Source organism: Struthio camelus, chromosome 10, assembly GCF_040807025.1.
Source record: "Struthio camelus isolate bStrCam1 chromosome 10, bStrCam1.hap1, whole genome shotgun sequence".
NCBI classification, from domain to species: Eukaryota; Metazoa; Chordata; class Aves; order Struthioniformes; family Struthionidae; genus Struthio; species Struthio camelus.
The window spans coordinates 280,100-297,292 of record NC_090951.1 but is presented as its reverse complement, the minus strand read 5'-3'; the positions used below and the strand labels follow the sequence as shown (position 1 = coordinate 297,292).

The following is a 17,193-nucleotide window of genomic DNA, read 5'->3' as shown; positions in this document are numbered from 1 at the left end:
CTGGCGCGGGGTAGGGCCGGGCCGGGGTGGGGGCGGGGTGGGGGCGGCGGCCCCGCGGCCCCTCACGGCGAGGGCTGGCGGCTGCTGTGCAGCGGGAGCCTCTGCAGCGCGGCGAGCGTTGTCGCTTCTTCCTAGCGATTCGGGAAAACGCTAAGACGTTTTTGGTTCATAGGACGCAGCTCTGATAAAGAATCCTGAAAGGGATGATGCAAGTGGGTCTCGCAGATTGGGGTCTAGGACGGGAAAGCGTCGCGCGGGACAGGGTGATAGGGTTTGAAGGGACGAGGGGTGCTGATCCGTGTGGCAGCGGCATTCAGCTGTGCAGAAACTGCCCCTGTGCCAGCAGCCATGTGGTCGGCTGATGAAATTGCTGAGCTGTGTTACACACATTATAGTACCAGACTTCCCAAGCAGGGGAAACCAGATCCAAACAGGGAATGGACTCTACTGGCAGCTGTTGTCAAATTGGAGTCAGCGCCTCAAAAAGAGGTTCATGCTAGTCCGGGGAACCTGCGGGGTAAGAACGAGCTGTGTTTTGTCAGTGGGGGGGGTCTCTCCTTGACGCGCTTCCTCCCCCTCCAAGATACCTTAACAGACAAACAAACAAACAAAACCCCCAGACTCCCTGCTGTCTGTCTTCTCTCCTTTCCCAAATTCTTGTCACTCTGTGGTCCTAAGCTTTTTGCAGCTTCTCTCTGAAAAGAGATGGCCATAGTAAAATCCTTCTCTTCCCAGACTCTAAGCAGGTAGAAGCTTGCGTTTGGCTGCTCAGTAAGTGGTGAAACCCTTGGCAGGACCTGCACGCCTAATGTAGACCCCTGCAAAAACGTGTTCATATAGTAGTCATTAGACTCCTAGAAAGCTCTCAGTTCAGTCGTCTTTAACAGACTACATTAGTGCATTGTGTATTTGTGTTAATTTATCCATCATTTTATTTTTGCCTAATTGATGTTTCCTTATTGCCATGCAGATGATATCCTGTGCTGCTTTCCTGCTGTTTTACATCTTTGAGGAGTCCTACATGCCAGGCAGCTAGTGAACACTGATACGCCTGTGCTAGCATTCCTGCTGGGGAAAGTTAGACTTTTGCTGCACCCACTATGTTCAGTTCCTTCCAAGGGATGCTGTCTCCCTTGTCTGGAACGTGTCTTATCACCTCTCTCACTGTACCTTGCCTCCTACGCAATATTCTTTATGTGATTTCTTACCCAAATGACTATATGAGTGTGATGCTTCTGGAGAGAGTTTGTTCAGTTAATGTTATTTCCTTTTTCAGTAACCAAGGAAGTCGTTGCTATGGGAACTGGAACAAAATGTATCGGTCAAAACAAAATGAGAAAAACAGGTAAGTATGGTGGAAAATCCAAGAACTGACTACCTAGTCTAGCTTTTCTTGCTGATGTCATAAAATCAATGAATAATGTCCATGGCATTGAGTTCAGGCTTTCAGAGGGAAGCCAGAAGTGTAAGGCAGACCTCACACCCGGCAAGCAGAGAGCATCTTAGGCAGCCAAAGTGGCTCCCCTGAACGTTTGCTACGCTTGCTGCCTTAAAGGTAAATAAACTTTTTAGATGTAGAAGCATGCAGTTGAGGCCCTGAGTCTGCAAACCCACATGCTTCCTAGCTAAAAGCAAAACAAAGCTTAACGAAAATAATTGCACTCAGTCAATTAGTAGGTGTTAGTAGGGTCTTTTTCCATATATTCTGAAGGTAGTACCAGCATTTGTACAGTAAGTACACGGGATAGATATGTAACTTGCCACAGATATCAGTTCTTACCATTTATTATACGACGTTCCTTGCTCTGCATATCCATTTTTTTATTTGTCAGATTATATCTATCTCAGCTCCTTAGAGAGAGGAGAAGCCATAGTAATTCATGGTGAAAAGTGACCAAGAGGAAAAGCATTCATGAATGTGCCGATACTGGGCTTTCTACCTTCCCTAGACTTTAGAGGAGGAGTAGAGCGAGATGGAGAATTGATTTTGCACATGTCAGTGACAAGCTGTTTCAGGTTCCATATAATGTACTTCGTATCCAAATGAATTTATAGAGCAAAGGAGACAAAAATAACTTCTGTTTCTTAGATTTCTATGGATATTTCTTGCAACTAAGCCATCTTAGAATAGCATTAGTACAGCCATTTTCCTAATTGATTTAGGAAAATGAGGATTGAACTGTTGTGCTATTTGCAATCTGAATATTAAGAATTAGAGGAGAAATTTAACTAGGAGAGAACTAGTTCTTCTCTCTATCATTCGTAAACTTAAAAAATATTTTTCAATTATATTATATTCTTTTCTTGTTAAATTAAACTTGGATAATTTTTAGTTGGTCATGTTAGTAAAGCTATCTGTTAGAAAACATCCAAAGCTTTTTATACTGAAAATATCCATCACATCTTAGATGTGGCTGAGATATTCATACTGTGGGAAATTTTAGTAAATGGCGACGATGAAAATGTACAAATACACGTGATAGTGTTGGAGTTGTTTTTTTGTTGTTTTTAGAAAGGCTTTTGTGCTTTATAACAAAGGGGATATTAGAAGTCAATATATTGCATGAATGTGTATTGGCAATAAATACACTAGGAAGATGTGAATGTGAGGAAGTCATTTATTCTTCATCAAGAAAAATATTAAGATTCACATGGCAGATATTCTCTTCCTTTTTAGCAAATGTGGTACTTCTGTAAAAGACGTACTTCTGTAGCTTCATCTGGTGCATTTTTAGAAGCATTGAAAGAGAAGTAAACGCAATAAATAATGCAGTAAATTGCCAGGTCCATATGTAGCTTAAGAGTAGCCCAGGAAGAAGCAGTTGATCTGCAAGCCAAGAATACATAATTTCTGATTAGAGGTGGCTACTGTTCCAAAAGCTAAGAAGGTAGTAAATGCATTAGCCGTATTTTATTTTAAAGGCTCTAAGTGTGATCTGGAGAATTCCCCTGGTGAGCAGTTTGGCACATTCATTTTCATTAAAGGCCTAGAAGAAAAGGCTATATAATAATGTCATATTAGAGAGGCTTGGTTTCTCTGAGAGACAGACTATTGTCTTCAATCAAGAGCATGAGATACAGAAAGAGAATTATTAAAGGGTTGATGTTACTGTGGCAAAAAGTTCTGGACTAGCTCCTATTCTTACTTTGCCTCAGAAAGGGGATAAGAGTGGTGTGGGAAAATCTTGCAGATGTTGTAGCACGTTTAAGTTAATTAGAGTTGGGAAAAAAAGAGGAAAACTATAAAGGAAATTAATTTTTAAAAAGACCCAGTAGCATGCTTTAGAGCAGAAAATCTCTACCACTTACATCTCCTACAGGTATTAAATTAACTGTATGCATTTGCGATGGTCGGCATTGGCTTATGCAGCCAAAATATCTCTTCAGCAGCTGATTTGGGGATTAAATGAAACCGCAATTTGTAGGATGCATGGGTAGTGCACCAAAAGGGTGCCTTTGTATAAAACAGTAGCCCTGCTTATCTGAATACAGGGTGCTGTTTTAGTTCCCCTTGCCTTACTAGGGTTGTTGTTGAACTGGTAAGGGGTTTAAAGGAGGACTATGTGAATGATTGTGGGCCTGGAAAAACTTGTGGAAAGGCTTCAAAAAGGTCAGGAATTGTGGCTTAAGGAGGAGATGTACCTTTATCACATGATCTTTTATTTTGAAATAGCACCTAGCTTACAGCTTCTGCCCTGTTCCTTTAGATTCAGGGACAGGCAGGCGCTCCAGGAAGTTTAGAGATAGGGTGTATGAACCTGATAGAAATCTGTATAGCTTACGTAAAATGTAGTTTAAATTCTAGTTTTGAGTGCAACAGTAAGTTTTGACCAAAAGTTTAACAAACACTTGAAAATCATTGGATACAATGCTTATGCTGAGAATATCAAGAGTTACTGTTAAAAATGAGTGTCATTGAAGGAAGCCTGTGTTTATTCAACTCAAAGGATTTCAGATTTCAGAAGATTTAAAATTTAGTGTTTAAATGAGTCTCTGACTTACTGAAGGGGTGAGGACTTTGTGTCCTTTGGTATAGGCTTTTGACCTCCTCTTGTAATGATTGAAAGTGTAAATATCTTGGATTAGCCCAGCTGTTTTACCTCACCTAATACCAATGCTAAACCTTCAAATGCTGGTAAATCTAGAGGAGTGTGAGACCTGTCTGTTAAACTCTGTTCTAGCTGTACTGTTTGCTTTGTTCATCTCCTCTTCAGTAATGGTCTGGTATTTTTCTCATTTGGATGTTGCTGCAGGGGACGTTCTGAATGACAGTCACGCTGAAATTGTGGCCAAGAGGAGCTTCCAGAGGTGAGGCATGAAGTCCATGTTATTCAATGCCACTTGAAGTTGTTGTGCTGTGAATGCTTTTTACCTATAATCTGAAATAGCCAAATTTTGTAGCTTCAGGGGTGAGAAGGTAATGAAAGAGAAGGTATTACCTCTGTGTAGGCTATTTTTCTTTGCTCATTTTATCGACAGGAGATTAACCTCATTTTTACAAGTCTGGTTAGTCTTTTAGGGCTCTTTCACAAAAGTTTGTTCTATCCTCGTTATTGTAGAGCCTCTATATGAAGAAACGGAAAGTGATTTCATGTGATATCAGTGGTGGTCTGATGGCTAGATGTCCAAAATGGTAGCGTTTTTGCAAACTAAGCCTATCTTTCACGTGGAATAAACTATCTCAAGGAACTAAACTGGCAGAATAGTAATACTACAAAAAGAAGTGATAAAGTTTCTGCAGTTTGACACCACTAAACTGACTCTCACAGAATCAGATGAGTGGCAATGTTGGTAAAAAGTAAGCATGGGAAAGGGAACCTTAGATCTACAAATTGAGGAGGTAGCTATCCTCCTCCTCTTCTGAATCCAACCCTTTGAGATCTGTTGTTAAGCTTCTGATCGCGTGTTTTGTTTCTGCAACGTGTTGGATCACATCTGTCTATAGAAGCCTAACCAATCATTGGGGTTCCTTCACCATAAATGAACAAGTGCTAGTGGGCATCTAAATTTTATTGTTTTCACTTGCGCCTCAAATTAAGCATGCAATTCTTGTAAACTTTTTGCTCAACAGGTATCTTCTCCATCAGATGTGGCTGGCAGCTTCTTACCAGCAATGCAGTATTTTCATTCCAGGAACTGAAACTGGAAAATGGAAACTCAAACCAAATATCATATTTATTTTCTTCTCCAGTCATACCCCATGTGAGTACACTTGAGAAATAATTTCAAAAAAGAAATATTGAAAGCAAACTAAGAAGAAAATTGGAGCAAACCAATTTCATGGCCCCTTCTTATGGAATCTTTTCTGCCCCTTACCTTTCTCTGGTCTCTCTGGCGTGAGTGAGGCAGTAACTCATGTCACCAGTATGTACCCTGAGAAGTATTTTGACCTGTCTTCCACAGATATTTGGCATTTTGTCTGACTGGATATGAGCCATGAGAACTCAGTAAACCCAGTATCCTACTTATTAGAGTGAAGTGCTTCACTTTGTTTTTTAAACAGGAATTGGTTACCGTTTTCTTTTTCAGCAAATCCTTTATCTGTCAGAGGCCCTGTTATATTTCCTGACTGCTTTGCCTTAAATGCTATTTCCCTGGACTCAAATTTTAATGAAAATTGTTGACGTTTACCTCTGTTCGTAAAACTTATTATGGAATGAAACGCAACCTTTTCTCTTGCTATAGAAAGCACTTACTCCTTGGGCCTTCAAATAAAAAAAAAAAAAGGGGGGGAGGGGGGAAGTAGTAGTCTGTAGGAGACAAAAGTAAGAATATGACTTCCCAGTCTACCAGCTTATCAGATGTCTTGATGTTACCATGTTGTTACCAGCACGTTCTTCTTCAGCAGCTTGTCTGTTACCAGAGCAAATTAGTCTTAAGTATTCTCAAGATATGCCTGATATTGAAAGACTTGCACTGCGCGAAGCACTAAGTAGCACAGTTGCTCACGCTTTTTCAATTTTGATTACATTGCTGGAGTTAGCTATGATGGTTTTCTTCATTAATGCAAATATAAATATAGAATCTACAGCCTCAAATTTAACAGCAGGAGCATAACCCTGGCTATCTTTTCTTCCCATTTCTGTCAGGATCTGTTTGATTTGAACTCAGCCTCTGGATTTTGTTTCTGAGCCTGTTCTAGTGGCCTGGGTTAAAGCTTCCACCCTGATTTGATAGGGTTTGCATTAATTATTCTTTTGGGGTTGACACTGTTTAATCGGATCAAACTGGTTTTACTTTGAGTCTTCAACGCTGCTTATGGTCTGTTAAACCACTTTGGAACTTTTCTATTTATAATTCTCATTTTAAATGTTGCTGTTGAGGTTATTTTTTCTTCTGTAGAACGCAAGAGTTTGAAATTAAACATATATTGGCCCAAATCTCACCTCAGTGTGAGTCATCATTGTACAGGGCTGTGTTGTTTGAAGAGTATGTTCCTGTAGCTACATTTTCCCGAGTGCAAATCTGTGAAAAACAGTGGTAGCTGTAATATTATTGGCATGATGATTTTCAGTCATCTGAGACACATTTTTGCCCAGCTTAGACGTAACTTCTTTTGTTCTAGGTGGAGATGCTTCTATTATTCCAATGGGTGAAGCAGAGAACCAGCCTTCTAAGCCAGTGGTTGGAGAAGATGCAGATGGGCCATCAGCAAAATGTAGTAGAAACCATGATCGTTTGTTTCCAGAAGATAAAAGGAAATCAGAGGAAACGGCAAGTAATCCTATAATCAAGAGAATGAAAACTGTTAATGATGATTGTTTTTCTGTGATCACCGAAGACCTAGCTTCTCAGCAAGTGTCTCGGAAACAAGCAAGCTTAGAAGACGACACAAATCCAAAGAGCTTTGAATGTTCTGCAGAGATGCAAAGACCTGATAAGGAGGCTGGCCTAGGCAGAGCCAAGGTGATCGATGTGTATAGAACTGGAGCAAAGTGCGTACCTGGAGAGTTAGGTGATGCCCAAAGACCTGGGATAGAGTTTCACTGTGTGGGATTATTACGAGTGAAGCCAGGTCGCGGGGACAGAACAAGCTCCATGTCCTGCAGTGATAAACTAGCTCGCTGGAACGTACTAGGGTGTCAAGGAGCTCTTCTGATGCATTTCTTGCAGTATCCAGTGTATCTATCTGCAATTGTAGTGGGGAAGTGTCCATATAGCCAAGAAGCGATGCGAAGAGCAATTATTGAAAGGTAAGTGATTGCCTTTGAAAATTGGGTAAGATGTACAGAGACTGAGTTATGGAAGACAACGTCTGTCACACAAATATCAGGACTTTTCGCTGAAGTCGTTTGCAGAAAATAGGAATTTCTGCAGGTTCACATTTGCAGAAAGTAGGCCTGTGTAGCATGGAGAAAAGGTGACTGCTGCTGGTGTATCAGACTTGAAGACTTTAAGATACTTTCTATTAGGTTCACGGTCCACCTAGTTCTCCCTCCATTAAGTTATAAGATGATGTTACCCACCTGAGCCTTCTTAGAAGTCTTCTAGCAGAAAATATAACCTGAAAGGGGACAAACTCAGGGTGTTTGTGGTTTTTTTTTTTTTTTAAGCATGATAAAGCTGAACTTTTCTTGCATTCTTCTTAAATTTATTTCCTTAAATAGTGTAAAGAAAAGCTTTTAATTTATTCAGTTATTAATACTTCACAAATCATTCTGAATATCCATAACTTCTCTTATATAGAGTCTCTGTGTTGGTGAGGAAAAGATTTTGTTTCCTTGCAAGGGACTGAATAACACAGACCCTTCCTAAAGTTTAGTTGAATTAAAAAAAAAAAAAAAAAGTTCATAAAGGCAATCTGACTAAAAAGAGTCCAAATGAACGCATAGGTAGATTTGTTGCATGTATTTGTAAGTAGGATGGGTTAAGAAGATGCTGGTTTAAACATTAACCGTTACCAGCCTTTTTCCCTCACATACTTACTTGAGATTTATTTGTCATTTTCTGTTTTCACCCTTTCATACTTCAGTCCTGGATGTATCAAATTCTTATGTCTGTGCCTTGTAAATACCTAACACTTTTTTTTTGAGAGTATGTCATTGACTTTAAGAGGCCAGGTGGTTAAGGATTATAGAAAGATTATGTGACTAGCTGCTTTTGATTTCAGGTAGATAACATATGGTAGTCATGTTGAACATCTGTTTGCAGGTTTGGGACTTTGCTCATTAATAGTTTGCTGTTAATATTACATAGATACTGCTTGGGTATACACTGTTATTATATACTGTTGTACAGAATAACTGTGGAAACAATGTCTTTCTGGTTGTCTTTACAAAGCCTGATACAACTTAGCCTTATAGGAACCTACTAGTTCTTCTGCCGGTTTCACTGATTTTAGAAACTGATTTCAGACCTTCTTTTCAGCAAGTACCTAGGTTAACGATGCAGCATTTTAAGCTTGCTTTGAAAAGAATTGTAATAGCAAGTTTCTTTTTTGCTTTTTAAAGTCTTCCTAAGCTTTGATTCAAACTTAACATTTTCTAGAATAATATTATTTGGGTTATTCCATATGCATACAAGTCCAGACAATGTAAAATTTCAAAATCATTGTTTTGCCTGCTCTCAGTAAAGGTTTCTGAAATCTGTCATTCCAAAGTTTTGGCTGTTTGTTTGTGCCGTCGGTGTGCTGCTCAGCCAGGGAGACTGAATTACAGACTTAACACAGAAACTGCTGCGGTGCAGTCCCTTTTGGTTTCGAAGCGCTGTTTGGCAACCAGATTGGAAAATCATGATTTCACATCAACTTTTGTTTGCATCCTTGTTAGTGGTCATTTGGTAACTTTTGAGCAAAACTTCACACACCGACGCATGCTTCACGCTCGCACACAAGCTAATATCTCTCCTTAGTCTTGTCTGCCGTTTGAACACGCGCTGCTGCGGAGGTGGAACGGAAGCTCACCTTCGCAGTCTTCGTGCGTTCTGAGGGACGCGCTTCAGAATTCTGCCGCGAGATCCTGGGCCTTTAGATTCTGTAAGGATGACATTTGCAGCTCTACAGCTCTGGCTTTGGAATACTTGTTTCTTGTCTTGCTGATCTGGAATCTGAAAAAACTAGAACTTTTGAATATTTCCCACCTCTAGGAATGATTGAAATGATGGATCCCTGCAACAGCTCAGGACATCTAACATGTAGACAGCTTTTACTGGTCAATTGGAGAAAGAGTGGGAGTCGTATTAGACTAGAAGCGCAAAGCTTATGTGCATTTCCATGGTGGTAAAATTGTCTGCGTGTTTGATCTGAAACGCATGCAAGATTTTATCTTTCTCCCTGCAGTGAGCAGTAGAGCTCTCATAATGTAACCTGGCACCTCAGAGGAATTTACACAGGAGGCTGAGTCCACTGCTGCTAAATGAGGAAAGTCATCTGCTGTGCAGTGACTTTCATGCTTCTCAAATCCTTGAGTTGATTAAAACTATGCTAGCACAAAAGGATAAAAAGTGGGTATTTTTCTTTTTTTAGGAAGCTGAATCAATTCAACAAAGGAATCGGTGAACGTTAGAGGAAGGTAACAAGGGAATGCACGGAATTTATTGATTAGGAAGGGAGAAAAGGAGAGCAGGAGAAAGATTGGGGAGCAGAACCGCTCCCTTTAAGAAGCAGGTATTAGACCAGATCATCTGAAAGGATTGACTTGGCTTAGTATCTCATTCTCTCTTTCATACCTTATCTCCATGGATTTATACTAGCTTTTAACTTGATCTGTGTTACAATCAATTCATTGCAGTTTTCTGGGATGGACAAGATCTTACTAAACTATTTGACTTTGTTTTTTAGAACCTAAACAGTTACTGTTTAGAAAGAAAAAACAAACAAACAGACCTAAAACCTCGTTGTATCTCTTTGACAACTCGTGTTCAATTCAGTTTAATATTTAATACACTTCAGTTTATGAAGGGAGGTTGCACAAGTCTGCTTGTCTTCCAAGATCAGACTTCAAATTGCTTGCATTCTTCCATGTTTACTTTAGGTGTCAGCAGATCTCATTTTTACCGGATGGTTTTCTCACTCAGGAAGTTAAGCTGTTGCAGTCAAATCTTCAGTTTGAACATAGCCGTCAGGCAATCCAAGAAGTTCAAACTAACAGCAAAACGAAACTTGTTCCCTGTGGTGCAGGTGAGTTAACTTCAACTAGTTGCATAACTATGTGCAAAAGACCAAACAAAAAATGGTCATTTTGGTGAAGTTTTCTAAAATTTAATTTCATTCATTGCCAGTGCTAGAGACAGTGTGGCTTGTAGCAAGAAATTAGTTTCAGGGCAGAACTTAATTGTTAATAACCAATGACATTCACGCTCTCCTGATAGTTCCCTGTAGGCAGTTTTCGCATTGAATAAAAGGCTTGGTTGATGCCATTAGGAATTTATACTCTAAACTTAAAGATGTAAAGTAACAAGTGAAGACAGATGTCCTAATGGTGATAGGAAGACAAAATAGATCAAAAGACTTCTTATTTCAGTTAGTTGCACGTTTTCTCCTGGTAGCGAATGTAACCCAGCATGACAAGTTTTACAGTCTTAAGCTTGCAATCTCTCCAGAAATCTGTGAATGTAGAAAGAATACAGAGTAGTGCAGTATAAAGATTTAATTGATAGAGTTTTGGGACATTGCATTTCTCGTCATGGTGATGAATGAATGTGAAGGTCATGTGATTTAGCAATGTGGTCTTACGACTTTGCAAAAAAAAAAAAAAAAAGAAAAGACAAGAAAATGAGATTGCCACCATAGGTGTGTAGCTGAACAGTTTCTCTAAAATTGGACATGCATACCTTCTGTTGTTGCATACTTTTCTGGATTAATTAGAACTGGAAATTTTTCTATTGGAATAGATCTGATGATAAAACAGAATGGAAACAAAGTACTCTTTAATGAAATTCATAGACTTGTTAAGTTGGAATTAGTTGCAGGTGCCAGGAAGGAAAAGATTTTGATACTGTGATGATGAGTACTCAAAACAAGCATCAGGAGAGATAAAGTTTAAATAGTAAAAAAAAAAAAAAAAATCCATTATTGAATAATGCTGCCAATTCACTTAGGAACAACAACAAACAAATCTGAAACAAACTGTGTATGAATTCCTGCATTCCTTTTGTTTTGTACAGTTACTCAGGTATTATTAGAAAATGGAGAACAATGCTTTATCATGCTTTTTCATATATGAATTATGCTGAATTAGATTTTGGGAAGGGGTGAAAATCAGAAGTCTAAATTCAGAGTTTTTAAACTGAATATTGAAATGTGCTAAATAGGAGCATTGCAGCCGTTTTTAAAGGGTACGAAGCAAAGAATAAGGATCACTAATTCTGGAGAGCTCAGAGTTCTCTTGGGGCTGAGGTTAGTTAGATTTACAACTGAACGACTCTTACAAAGTGTAGCCTCTCTGAGAGAGGCGGCTAGCATAAATGCAGTTTTTCATGGGGGACAGAAAGAGATCCTGGAAGAACCTGTGTGTAAAGGGACTCGCTCACTGGCAACTAGTTAAGTGATGATGTTTGGTGCAATATTATTGGTAATGTCAAATCTAAAGATAGTATATGAAGAGCTGAGGAAAAAGCTGAGATAAAATGAAGTATATAATTAAAAAAAATTAGTTATGATATAGTGGATTCTAGCTTAGCTCTTATTACTCAGCAAAGAGATCTTTGAGCAGTCTTGGATTGTTCTTTGAAATCATGAAGTCCATCCATGTGTTGACTAATTTTTTTTTGTTTCACTCTTACAGTTTCTATTAGTTTGTGTGTTGCAGAAGTCAGAAATATCAGTTTTAGTTCCCATGGCAGCCATGGTATTCTCTTTTAAGAAATGTTCCTTTGCCACATTTGATTTCTCTGGAACTAATGAGGGCTAACGTCATTGTTTTCACACTGCAGTTAAGCCAGTGAACGTGGAAGAACTATCCGTGTTGTGTATGGTCACAGTATCTTCTAGGATTTGTATGTTAAAAAACTTTAATCTCTTTTATTATTATTGGAAGAGGAAAAGAAGACTTTTTTTCAGTTCCTAGCTTCTGAATCAAATCAAAGTGAAATGGAAAAAATGCCCTTTCTGCACCTTTCCGTGTATATTTTTAAAAATAAAAGTATATTCGATTTAATATTTTGAAGCTTGCAGTAAATAGAAGGCATGTGTTAATTTTTAAGCTGATTTTTGTTTACTTGTCAAAGTCCAGTACTCTCTGACCAGGCTCTTTTAGATATTCCACATGTGGAGAGCTTAATGTTTAATCCTAGATTTACTTATTTGAAGTTACTTGATGTTACATAGGATTTTTATTTAGCAGAGTGATACAGGAGTCTACCTAAATCACAATACAAATACAAATTGCACTTAGCAGAGCATAGCAATGGCAATCTACAACTGAAGTCACAATGAAAATGTGATTCTTGTTACCACTTTTTATAATATAATATGTAATTTCTGAGCATCTTCAACAGCAAGATGGTATCATGAAGGAGAGATGCTGTGAAAATTCTCTTTATAGTCAGTGCACGTGCAACTGTTTTACCTGTTAGGAAGACAGAGAAATGAGAGAATTCAGAGAACAAACATCACAAGGCAGGATGACTCAAAGGAGCTGTTGTTAGGCTATGCAGAGGCAGACTGGGCATGTCAATCATTTTTCTGTTAACATGTTACTAGTGCTTTGCTAGTTATTTATAAATCTATAGAGTATGGCATGCAGGGTTCCAGCACCAAGAAGTTTATAGTCTAAGATGGTAATTAGGTATCGGGGTGTGGACAAAGGTTAAGGATGTTGGCATTGATATCTCCTCCAGTAAATTATTGTTAGTTGACTACTCTCTAGTAATATTTTTAAAGAAGTGTCTACAGATATTTGATGTGTGTGAGTATCAAACATAAAGAGAACTATTTAGATGACCTAAGATAAACTAATAAGGAAAACACAGGATGACTAGTACAGGTGGCTGGAGGGGGAGTAGTTTACAGCATAATATGAAAATAAGCCTGGACATTTCTTCATGCTTTGTCCAGATAGGATACACAAAAGAAGGTAAAAAATCCCTCTAAAAAGGGGGCGAATTACGAAGCTGAGCTGGAGGCCAAATGTTTCAAGAGGCATCGGTTTCTGAAGGAGCTGATTAAGGTGAAATCTCTATTTTTAATAGAGTTTACCTGCTCCTTTAGGTGCTAAAATCTTGGCCTAGTGAACCACGGTTCCTAACTCTTTGTAGTTTATCTGAATTATTTTGGATGTAGCACAGTATCATATGAACACATTGAACAGAAGAAGGGGTAAGTTTTGCTTTTGTGATGAGAGTGTCTTCCTTGTTCATAATCCTTTCTTCCCCAGCTATCAGTTGGAGTGCTGTCCCTGAGCGGCCTCTGGATGTCACCTCAAACGGCTTCCGGCAGGGAACAACAAAGAAAGGGATCGGCAGCCATCAGAGCAGGTGTGGGAATCTTGTAATATCTGGATACATATATCTCACCTCTTAGCATACGTGCGTCTCAGCTCTCTGGGATGCGTAGGGCGTTGTCAGAACAGGAAGAAATATCCACTCACCCTTCCTGAATAGATAGGGAATGGGGAAAAACGAGAAGTCACTGTGTAGGGGAGTAGGAATGGGAAAAGTTGAAGGAGAGTTAACAAGCTTATCCCGTTTCTTGCTTGTCAGCTTTGATAAAGGAGAATATTGTAGATGATGGTAGTGGGGGGCTATGACTAATTTTTTATTAAGATACGGTTTATTTATTGATGTAGTTAGCAAAATTATTGCTTTGTACCTTTCAGGTTCATGACTATGAAGCATGTTGCAGGGTCCTGTTTTTACAGATCTCTTTTCTGTAAGGTTAAGTCCAGCTGTTTCCTGACCTGATGTTGCTTTGAAATGCAAGTTTCTGCCTTAAAGTTTGGAAACGTTATGAAATGCTTGCAGCAGATTTCTACACAGAACATGTCACCTTTCCAATTGTCTTTGTGATACTATGCTGTTTTAAGAACTATCATGAGGTTCTGTCACCCGTTAACGTTTAAAGAAAAGCATATGTATTTTTCTTGTGCTTGAGAGGAATTTCTTGTAAACAACCACAAACAAGTTTCTCCATCATCTCTGTCTAGGCTCCCCTCAGTTTAGGTGAGATGACCAAAATTATCATTATTCTGTGGCAGTTCAGCTTGAGGGTTGTGGTAGTGTTTTGGTCATTGACTGCTTACACTACCAATTTATCAGTGCTCATATTGTCTGTTTTTCCCGGACTTTCTGGGAGGATGAAGATAATTCTGGCAAAAGTGAATGAAATGATAGGTAGAGGAGAATTCATGTGAAAGCGTGCCTGTGAGTTGCACGTTCTGAGCTTCTAGAAGTTATGCCTGATTAGACTGAAGTCTATCCTATTGCATCCTAGTATTTCCAACCCCATCTCTGGAAAGAAGAGGACCAGGAACTTTGTGGTTTGTGAAAAGTATTGGTATCTGGGGTATTGTTATCACAGGTGACCTAGGTGACTTATGTGAACAACAGTTTTCAATATGTGGTGTGTAAGCTATTCCAGAGGGTATATGAAAGATAATAAAATGAAAAACGCTAACCTTCTTTTTGTAGGCTTAGATTTGCTATATAGCGTTTGTGTATCAACTGTAAAACTTCTAGGAGCCTTCTGCTAGCTGCCACTTTGCCCAAAACTGAAGGAACTTAGTTATTGTTGAGAGGTTCTCCTCTCTTTTCCAGATATGTTTGAAATCGGTTAAAATACTCAAAAGTTTTTAGAGGAGGCCTATAAGACAGTGTAACTACAAAGGTCTTGTTTCCTTAGGAAATCAGAATTAAAAACTATGTCAAGGAATAAGTAAACGTTTTATGCTTTTGTGATGAAAGTCCAAATACAGAATTTGTATCCGGAGGGGTGTTTAATATTAAACGTTTAAGACTTGCATTTCTACCCTCTTTTTTTCCCCTTGAGGAATCTAGCTGATTAGTGATTTTTTTTCTGTTTTTTTCCCCCTCTCTGTAGCACAGAAATCTATGCTAGATAAGATTAGATACCAAGGAAGGGAAGGTAAACTGACTGACCAGAAGGAATTTGTAGGTAGACTTTCTGGTATGTGCTTTTGTTAATGCTTAATTAACTGAAACACCAAAAACTACAATATGAACCTTTGACAAATTAACATGAAGATGAAAGTTTAGAGCATCTTTGCATGCCAATTTGTGGGTTCTTAAGCAACTTAATAGCAAAATAAGAAAGCTTTTTAAAAATGTTTCTGGAGAATCCGATTGCATGTTTTGGAAAATTGAATCAGTCATTGTGGGGACAAGTATAGAAAAAGATTTAAATCAGTAGAGAAAATAAGTGGGGCTTTCAAAACAACCCCTATTTTAAAAACAGCTATTCTGGTTGCCTGATTTTTGAGGGAAGAAAAGGGCTTAAAACTGACAGCTAGAGATGCCTATGGTATCTTTAAAAGACTTTTTACATTTTGAATGATCTTCTTTATGATGAGCCTTTTTGTAGTTAACTACCCTGCCACTGTTGCTGAATACCTCCTCTCAGCACTCTTGTGAACAGGACAGAATTGTTCCAGATACTTTGTATTAGTCCAAAAAAAAAAAAAAAAAAAAAAAAGGTTGTTGATTTGGTGAAGCACTTGTGATCCTCTGTGGTTTGACCAGTGCTGAGACCAGTCCTGACTCAACCTCTGCTATAGCTGTAGGCTGATGAGGGTGCAGTCTCGCACAGATAACGCTGTGGGGATATTAAAATGTTCTCTCTGCAAAATGACAACTGCTGCTAGGACTCTCGTACAGCTTACTCTTGGGACAATGCAGCCTTTTATGAGTATGGCCCTTTAAATGAAGGGAAAAGGCTGGTGGGCAGTTCAGATGAGCTAGGAGAAGTTAAATTGTGGAGTATCTTTTTACGTTTCTTCAAGAAGTGAACAGATTTTGTTTTTAATTAAAAACATTGAATAGGGACGTACTACTGTGAGCTGTAAGAGGAAGTGTGTCCTTCTAGATTCTCATGCTCCTGCTCTATTCCTATAGAAATCTTGCAGGGAAAGGAAAAGCTGTAAAACTTCCCTGACAGGGTAAAGGGGGAAAGGTAATTTTGTGCCAGCCTGCTACATTTCTGAAGGTTTCGTGGTTGATGGGCGCTTTAAAGGAAACGATGTGAATGACTACCCGTTCCTTAGCTTGATCTTCCCTTTCTCCTCACTCTGTTTCTTTTTCTCTATTATCTAAATATACAAAATTGTCACTAATAAGTGTATTCTCCAATTTCTCTGAGGGCATCATTTCAGAAGAGCTTGAACTGGTCTAAGACAGGCCCTTCTCCTCCCTCTCTCCCCATTTTACTTGCACTGACCTTGCCAAGCTGCTGTGAACTCTTATGGAGAACGGAACCAGCCAAAAATAATCGTTCTCTCCCCCCGCCCTGCTTCTTGTAGGGTTAGATTGGGGCTTTTTTTGCTCCTGGTAGACAATCACGACAGTGTCAGATGAGTACCAGATTGTAGACAAATCCCATTTTTGTGCTAAAGTCCATGACAAATAGTTTCCTGACTGCAGTCAGCAGCTGCAGTGCTGCAACATGCCTTGGACAGAGCACCAGTGCACCCTCCCTGCTGGTGGTCTGGACCACAGTGAGGAAAGCAAACCTGCAAACCCCTGAAGAAAATGTACCAGGGAAGCGTGGAAGGGTGCTGAGAAACAAGAGGGCAGAACTGTGAAAGTCTTAGCTTCCACAGATTGAAACTGAAGAACAGTTTCAGAAACCTGCAAAATAGTTTGCAGCTGTTGTATTTTATTTGAGGAATTATTATTCTAAATATTTATAAATATTTTCTTCCAAAACATGAAAAGATAGTAATCACTTTTTAGAACGTACCGAAACTTTGTTATTAGAATTTGATATTTCCCACTGGTTTATTAGCATGCGTTGTACTTCTCAGGTGCTTTCCTCTTTTTCCAAGACATGAGCGGACACATAGACTTCACTGCTGAAAATCATATGAAACACAAATAAAAAAACAAAAAGTTTTTATGTGCACTCTCTTCAGTTGTGCTTGAAAGTAGTTCTAGGGGGTACATGGCTCTGGGATTTGGTTAGTTTTAAGAATTTCCCAGGCCAAACTTTATTAGAGAGGACAGTATCAAGTGATCAGTCGTGGCTCTAGGCCTGATGTGACAGATCTATTTCAGAAATACTGTTTTATTTACTCTGAGGAGTCT

General features: G+C 39.0%; 1 protein-coding gene and 1 long non-coding RNA gene across 7 annotated transcripts in view; one reads left to right on the top strand and one right to left on the bottom strand.

Moving 5' to 3' along the window:
* Nucleotides 1-28: 28 nt before the first annotated feature.
* The window catches only part of ADAT1 (adenosine deaminase tRNA specific 1), a 35,955-nt gene continuing 18,790 nt past the window's right edge, over nt 29-17,193 (top strand). For 5 of the 6 annotated variants that reach the window (XR_011143320.1, XR_011143319.1, XR_695880.2 and 2 more), the window contains exons 1-7: nt 32-517; nt 1,277-1,345; nt 4,254-4,308; nt 5,072-5,202; nt 6,566-7,193; nt 9,972-10,117; nt 13,314-13,413. Coding sequence is in view for 2 of the 6 variants with exons in the window: in XM_068956177.1 (XP_068812278.1) it covers nt 349-517; nt 1,277-1,345; nt 4,254-4,308; nt 5,072-5,202; nt 6,566-7,193; nt 9,972-10,117; nt 13,314-13,413 (1,298 nt within the window). In the remaining 4 variants the exon portion in view is untranslated. Of the gene's footprint in view, nt 518-1,276; nt 1,346-4,253; nt 4,309-5,071; nt 5,203-6,565; nt 7,194-9,971; nt 10,118-13,313; nt 13,414-17,193 lie in introns of all 6 variants that reach the window. The other variant, XM_009686972.2, reaches the window with a different exon arrangement.
* On the bottom strand, nt 10,851-16,979 carry LOC104151908 (uncharacterized). Its single transcript, XR_695878.2, has 3 exons — nt 16,850-16,979; nt 13,453-13,531; nt 10,851-12,506 (listed from the first exon to the last, which is right to left on the bottom strand). It is a non-coding gene; the product is annotated as an uncharacterized lncRNA (long non-coding RNA).